This window comes from Cynocephalus volans, chromosome 8 (assembly GCF_027409185.1).
Source record: "Cynocephalus volans isolate mCynVol1 chromosome 8, mCynVol1.pri, whole genome shotgun sequence".
Classification (NCBI taxonomy): Eukaryota; Metazoa; Chordata; class Mammalia; order Dermoptera; family Cynocephalidae; genus Cynocephalus; species Cynocephalus volans.
In genome coordinates, this window is record NC_084467.1 from 107296617 (window position 1) to 107304481 (window position 7865).

The 7865-nt window shown below is 45.5% G+C and overlaps 1 protein-coding gene across 1 annotated transcript; it reads left to right on the plus strand.

Moving 5' to 3' along the window:
* The first annotated feature begins 286 nt into the window (after positions 1-286).
* Positions 287-1603, plus strand: GJA8 (gap junction protein alpha 8). The gene has a single exon (XM_063107009.1). The coding sequence runs from the start codon at positions 287-289 to the stop codon at positions 1601-1603; it is 1317 nt and encodes a 438-aa protein (XP_062963079.1).
* The last annotated feature ends 6262 nt before the right edge of the window (positions 1604-7865 follow it).

A 7865-nucleotide genomic window follows, 5' to 3' on the forward strand; every position in this document is an offset into this window, starting at 1 on the left:
TTTCCTCATTGATCCTTTCAGACCACTTGTGAAATGAATGACAACGGGTATTACAATTAAGCCCATTTTACAGATGAGGAAACTAACGGAAGCAGATTCTTTCGTGACTCCTGTCTCCTAGTCCTAGTCTGCACAGGGGAAGCACTCAGTAGAGGCTGCTTATACATGGATCGCTCCAGCAACTCAGAAAGGAGATGGATCCCAAGAGTTAGCAAAAAGGGATTGACTCAGGATCGCACTGTGGCCGCTGAGCTTTTGCCTTCTCCCTCCTCTAGGTGGGTGAGAAATGGGCGACTGGAGTTTCCTGGGGAACATCTTGGAGGAGGTGAACGAGCACTCCACGGTCATCGGCAGAGTCTGGCTCACCGTGCTTTTCATCTTCCGCATCCTCATCCTCGGCACGGCCGCAGAGTTCGTCTGGGGGGATGAGCAGTCGGACTTCGTGTGCAACACGCAGCAGCCGGGCTGCGAGAACGTCTGCTACGACGAGGCCTTCCCCATCTCGCACATCCGCCTCTGGGTCCTGCAGATCATCTTCGTGTCCACGCCGTCCCTGATGTACGTGGGGTACGCGGTGCACCACGTGCGCATGGAGGAGAAGCGCAAGGACCGCGAGGCGGAGGAGCTGTGCCAGCAGTCGGGGGGCAACGGTGGCGACAGGGTGAATCCGGACCAGGGCAGCATCAAGAAGAGCAGCAGCAGCAGCAAAGGCACCAAGAAGTTCCGGCTGGAGGGGACCCTGCTGAGGACCTACATCTGCCACATCGTCTTCAAGACCCTCTTTGAAGTGGGCTTCGTAGTGGGCCACTATTTCCTCTACGGTTTCCGGATCCTGCCCCTCTACCGCTGCAGCCGGTGGCCCTGCCCCAACGTGGTGGACTGCTTCGTGTCCCGGCCCACCGAGAAAACCATCTTCATCCTGTTCATGTTGTCTGTGGCCTCTGTGTCCCTGTTCCTCAATATTATGGAGGTGAGCCACCTGGGCCTGAAGGGCATCCGCTCTGCCTTCAAGAGGCCTGTAGAGCAGCCGCTGGGAGAGGTCCCCGAGAAATCCCTCCACTCCATTGCTGTTTCCTCCATTCAGAAAGCCAAGGGCTACCAGCTCCTAGAAGAGGAGAAAATCGTGTCCCACTATTTCCCCCTGGGTGACGTTGGGATGGTGGAGACCAGCCCACTTTCTGCCAAGCCTTTCAGTCAGTTCGAGGAGAAGATCAGCACAGGACCCCTAGGGGACTTGTCCCGCGGCTACCAAGAGACACTGCCTTCCTACGCTCAGGTGGGGGCACAGGAAGTGGAGGGGGAGGGACAGCCTGTGGAGGAGGGAGCGGAAGCAGAGGTGGCAGAGAAGGAGCAGGAAGCAGAGAGGGTGACCACAGAAGGGCAGGAGACGGTGGCAGTGCCAGAAGGGGAGAAAGTAGAGACCCCCGGAGTGGGGAAAGAGGGTGAGAAAGAAGAGCTGCAGGCCGAGAAGGTATCAAAGCAAGGGCTGCCGGCAGAGAAGGCACCTTCGCTTTGTCCAGAGCTCACGGTAGATGACACCAGACCTCTGAGCAGGCTGAGCAAAGCCAGCAGCCGGGCCAGGTCAGACGATCTAACCATATGAGGTGCCAAAGAAAGAAAACACCTGAGTTAATGTAGGGCAAGATGAAAGGAAAAGGTGCCAACATGATTTCAGTCTTATGCCCCTTCCCCTCACCCCCACCACGGGTTGGACAAGGCGCTGCAGTGGAACAGTTCATGCTATACAACTAGGAAGCTGCCTTTCCCATATATAAAGGCTACCGAGATAAACCCATTTTCACGTTAAAGTTACCAGTCTCATATGATTGCCTATTGTGCTACCCCAACAGCCATGAGCACTCTGCTTTTGTCTCCATTTCTCCATAGAAACCCTTCTGATCAGAATTATGATTGCCTCATAGCCTTTTACCAGACTTTCAAGCTCACTGCTCAGCCAGACTCCATTACCCCAGCACTTCCAAACAGATACCATGTGGCCATACATCAGGGATCCCAAATTCAAATGCCTACAGGAGATCTAGGCAGGTGATTTAAATTGGTGAAGTAGGCCTGTTCTAATGCAATGGACAGAGGTAGGGCTGTGAAAGTTGGAGAGCAGGGGCGGCTGCTGTTCAGTTACACACAATGATTATTACCATGCAGTGTTACCTGGCCAAATGATTTTTCAAGAGAAACCAGAAATCCAAACTTCCAAAAATGTTAATACTGGGAACTAAATTTTAAATACAACATGTGGGCCAAATGAAATGTGTGCAAGCCAAATTTAACCTGTGGGGAACAAATTTGCAATGTCAGCTTACACTAATGAGCCCAGCTTTCCTATAGAATTGGTCTTATTATGTATGGTCTCAATTTGTTTCTGTGGCTTCCGAACCTCATTTCTCCACTTTGGAGTGTTTGGTTTAAATCATTAGTCCAGGAGATACCCAGAATTCTCCCTGACCATTATCTTTGGGTCACTGTAGCACCTGTGTTCTGAAGCAGTGTTATCTTTTGTATTGGTGGGAATTCTGCCCTGGGCCCATCAGAGAAAGAGAGCAAAACACCAAAACCTCTCCCTTTGAAATGAAAAGATTTTGAGGCCTGGAAGCCTGATTGTAGTTTTCTTCCTTGAAACAAAGAAGATTATTTTCTTTACTTTCCTCTTTCAACATCAGTGCTCAGCCAAAAATCTACACCTCCTTTCTTCAGGGCCTGGGAGCAAGTCCAGTTCCGAGGTGGAGGACACCTGCTCACAGTCCTGTCCTGAGGAGAGTCAGCTCTCCAATCTTGTTCAGGATCAAGACATGTACCAAAAGGGTCATCAGAGTGGCATTAGGGGGAGCCTCTTACACAGTGGGTACTCAAACAGCCAAGGTCCCAAAGTCTAGTCCCAGGCCAAGCTTCATGCCTTCATAGAAATGAAAGGAAACAAGAGGAATCTCGAAGGTCTCTTGTCCTTGTATCCCCAAACCAAACCACCTTAAACATAGAGTCGAATCACAGGAAATCCTCAAGTACCTCTTTCACACCAGGAGCAATTTTACCCAGAGCCACTCAATTTCCAGAGCAGAGAGAGAAAGTGATAACTAAGATGGTTCATCTATACTAGAGCTACACTTCATGGGCTGCAGTGCCAAGGATAGCATAGGAGGTGTGAAAACCAAGCTGACATGGCAGGGACCTGGAGTGAAGACCACCAGGGAATCCAAAAGAGGTACCCCAAAATCTGCCTTCATTCTATCCTTCCCCCAACCAGCACCATCCCAAAGTATGCAGGTCCCTTTTGCTCCCCTCTGGTTGCCATCTTCCTTTGAAAATAGTCATTCTAGATACCCGTTTCCAAATCAAGCCTTCTCCAAACTATTCCTCCCCCATGACAATATTCCCATTCCTTGCTGCCCCATTCTAAAGCACAGTGGTCTAAAAATTAAATTCATTCTAAGGTTTGATTGCTTGATAATTACTCCTGAGAAAATCTGCATTTAAAAGAGAAAGTCTAAAATATATTTTACTTAAGTAACCAGAAGTGACGAACCTTCAATAGAGGAATGCATCAGGCAATGGACTGTTGAATAGAAGAGTATACTCATCTTGTAGTTATGTGATTTTCTGGCTACAGCTTGAATCTTACCCCTTGCAGGCAACATTGTTCCACACAGACCTTCTCCTGTATGGTGAGAGAAGTAACAAAGTCCCAGGCCTGAGAACCAGAGAGCACATCCTTGACCCCAATGGGTGCACTATTGCTTCTATAGTTTTGCTCTTGAAGACCCATTTTAGGAAGAGCCTTAAGAATAGCTTGATATTAACCAGAATAAAGGGTCGATCTCAACTAAGACCTAATACAAAAAAGAAGAGAAAAAGAAAAACTATATCCTATTCTAAGTGAGATTGCTGGTGCTGTCTGGAACCAGTGGTAGAGCTGTAGGGGAGGGCTGCTGGTCTTCTTGTCTCAGCGGGAACATTAGTGTGTGAGTGTCCTTCCTCAGATGAAGCAGCATCCTACTTCAATGCCCATACCTGCTCTGCTGCACAAAAGTTGCCATTTTCCCTCTTAGTCTTCCCCAAAAAGAGGAAGCCTATTTGAGAAGAAATAGACACAGGCATCAAGGGACCAGGATTTTCTATTTCTGCCTTTTAAGAGCTATGTTATTATTATCTCTTAACCTCTCTGTACCTCAGTTTTCTATCTACAAACAAGAGATGGCATTTACCACCTACCTACCTACCTCCAGGGGTACCATAAGGATTAATGAGTTGGCTACCATGCCTGAAGCCTGCTGGTGGTGCCAATCCCTGAGAGATTCCTCCAACAGCAGTAAGACTGGGAAGAAGGACATCTGTCCCTCCCAACCTGCCTTGCAGTTACCTAGTGAGAGTTTTACAATGTGGAATAGACACTCTGGAGATCAGTTTTCTCAGAGAGACTCAAAACAGAATCTAGACTCCATATGTTAAGTAGGAACCTGAAGTTCTCTGACCTTAGGAAATGACTGGGGACAGATTGGCAATTACTTGCATCTTCTGGAATAAGCTGCCACGCAATTGCTGCCAGATTCCTTTCAGAGCCAGCTGTGTGTCTGTGGTAGCCCTTACTCTCTGCAGCTAATTCCCTCAGCATCTGTTTTGAGACGAATAATTATGACTGACTCAGGATTATAACCCTCTGCCCCCCCTGGGCTCTGTTAGATCCAGCTTTAGTTCCTACTCCTAGTCAGTCCCTTGTTAGATAAACCCCTACAGCACATGGACTTACAATAAAAAGTCAAGGGTTCAGATTCCTGTACCAGCCATACACCAAAAAAAAAAAAAAAAAAAAAAAGACACATTGGACAGCAGGACATCTGAAGTGCAGCTCCTTCAGGAGGAAAGGGCTAGCCACTTGATACAGTAATTCCACCTCCATTGGGGAAGATCTGTGACCAGCAAGGATAGAGTCACTCAGAGTTCAGTTAGAAAGTTTCAAGCCTAGTTATGTAAACCCTGGTCTAGCATTTTGTGCATTATAAAAAGGCCTATTTACTTTTCAACATGACTTTGTCCCTTGCCACACAAGGTGAAGCATCCAACACAGCACTGGACAAATATTCCTGAAAGTCAGTGTGACCTGAGGACCCACAAGGAACACTGGCGTTCAAGTCAGGAGTGTTGGCTGCCCCTTATTGACTCTGGGATGCCAAAATGCCACTTAGCTGTTCTATATGACAATTTTCTCTAGGTTAATTGGGGGTGATAAGTTCTGCCCCTCCTTCACAAGATTATATAGTTCTTTTAAAAAACTAACTACTTTGGAAATAAAAGGAAAGGAAAGAAGGCATTATCCAAATTTTTAAGTCCGTATTGTAAAATGTATACTGAAGCAATGACAGTCATCACTTTCAAACACTGCACAGATTGTTAACTAAGACACTGATAAAAAAAAAAAAAATGAGCCAATGAGTAAGTAAAAGAAATAAACTGGGGGGGGGGGGTAGTCCCGAATTTCTAAGAATTATACTACCAGAAAAAGAATAGTCATGTAAGGATCAGACGCTAAAATTGGTGTGAAAGGTTCTCAGCTTCCTAGAGCTTGCGTATAGAGATGCACCAGCCCCAGGACAGTCTCTGACCCATTGTGGAAGGGAGTCCGTGGATACTGAAAGAGCTGCATGTAGGGACTCTTCAGTCCAAGCCACATGGAAGACCTGGGGCAAGACTAGTGCAGCTGGCTGCCCATCTCCAGTTCCTGAAGAAGGTCACTGGGCGTGCTCAGTGTAAGAATGAGCACACCACCTAACATCTCCCATCCCACTCCTCCAAATTGCCCTTCTATGCATATCATGTGCAAATGATTGCACAACCCAAGTTAGCGAAGTTTAGATGAAAAGGTTTGCCTGGTTGGATGGAAAACTCCTCTTAGTGTAAATATAATCTGTAAAACTTAGTCAGTGTGTGCCTAGAAGTACTAGTGAAATAGGTAGGGAGACTTTCCCTTCTTGGAATTATTGTATTATAACTTAATATGTACTTAGGGAAGGGAGGAGAAAAATGAACAAAATTCTAGGCTCAGCAATTAGATAAGAGGAAACAACAATAACAACACAAAACCTTTATAAAAGACAATTCACTCTCCACCTGCCTACACATTGCAACTCCCAAAGCCAGGGAAAGGGTGATATTCAGCTCTGGCAGTAGCCACCAAGTAGCATTGGGACATACTGTAGTCTCCAGCCCCGCTGCCTTCTGGAAGTTCTCCAGGGCAGACAAAGAGAATTCTAGAAGAATTCATAAAGTTGCCTGGAGGGAAAAGTAGATGGCTCCACTGCCTTTTTTGAAAATGTTTTCATCTGTGAAACAGAATAAAAAGACTCAGCTAAGAAGCACATTCATAACAAACATTTGGGGAAATCAATGGCAAAAGAAAGAGACATTATTGGTATGGTGGTCCTGTATTCTCCAACCTTCCATATCCTTGTGTCAGAGCTAATAGTCACATGTTAGAATGTTACAAAACAAATAAAACTAACTTGACTTTTCACCAACTTTGTTTTTTCTTTGGACCTTCAGCCAAGCAATACTGAAGAAACCGCCTAAGCTTCCAGTTCTTCCTTTGGAGTTGAGGGCCTGGGAAACAAGGGGGCTGGGGTAAAGGGAGGTGGGGGGGAGTGGGTATGTGGATAAACATTTAATAACTAGCTCTCTCCAGGGTGAAGAAGCCCTGATTTGTAGTTTTTGCCAGCTTCCTTGGTGTAATCCTCCGTCCATGGCCAATTTCAAGCTACCAATGTAATGTCACTAAACGCAGAGTTGGAAAGAGATGTACAGTAGCACAACATTATAACCATGTACATATTGTATGGTTTTTCCACTGTACAAGGCATACATACTGTACAATAGATATAAATAACCTCAAGAGCATATATAAAATAGTTAGGAAGTGGTAAGCTTTGAGTATTTATTACCTTTGTGTTCCATATTTTTTAAGTTTAAGTTTATACAACGTAATTGTTAATAACTGTACTTAAAAACTGGCTCAGAAAATTCCTGAAAATTTAGCAAATAACTCTTTCTAGCCAGTACAAGCTAGCTCCATCATGCTGCTGGGTGGGACGGAGGAGAATGGGATTATGAAAGAACATGAAGAGACTCCTGATCAATTGAGATGTGGTCTATTTGTTCCCTCCCTTTCTCTACACAAAGCTCAGGAAAAAACAAGGCATACCTGTTTGGCCTATGGAAAGAGACAAGAGAATCATATTATTTCTCTTCTATGTCAATGAGAATTATAGAAAGAGTTAAATTTGTTCATTACAAACAAAAATAAATTGATAACAAAATAAAATTAGCCAAAAGTTTCTGCCTGGGATTTATCGTGTCACTTCTCAAAGTCCTTCAATGGCTCTTCATTGCCTAACCAATAAATTATAAATTTCTTAACATGATTTACAAAGCCTTTTATAACTGACTCCAACTCACCTAGAGAGGATGTCTGTTTTTACCTGTGCAGGATCTATTCTCCCTTTTGGGGGGAGTGTAGTGGGGGCAGAGCAGACAGCTGGCCAGCAAGGGGATCTAAATCCTTGACCTTGGTGTTATCAACGCCCTGCTCTAACCAACTGAGCTGACCAACCAGCCCTCTCCCTTCTTTTTTAGTAACCTCTCCATTTTATCCATGGGAAACACCCTTCCTCAGTTGGATATAGTCTCAGTGGACTCTTAGTCATGTTTATCCAACTTTCGCTGGTCAAGGGCCAGGTGTTTGACCCAAATGGGCCAGTCAAACACTCTCTCCCTGGAATGTGAATCTCAAGTGGAGTAACAGAGACTGAAAATTGGTTGGAATTCATTCATCTTGGCAGAAGCCCCTGAAGAAACTCACAATT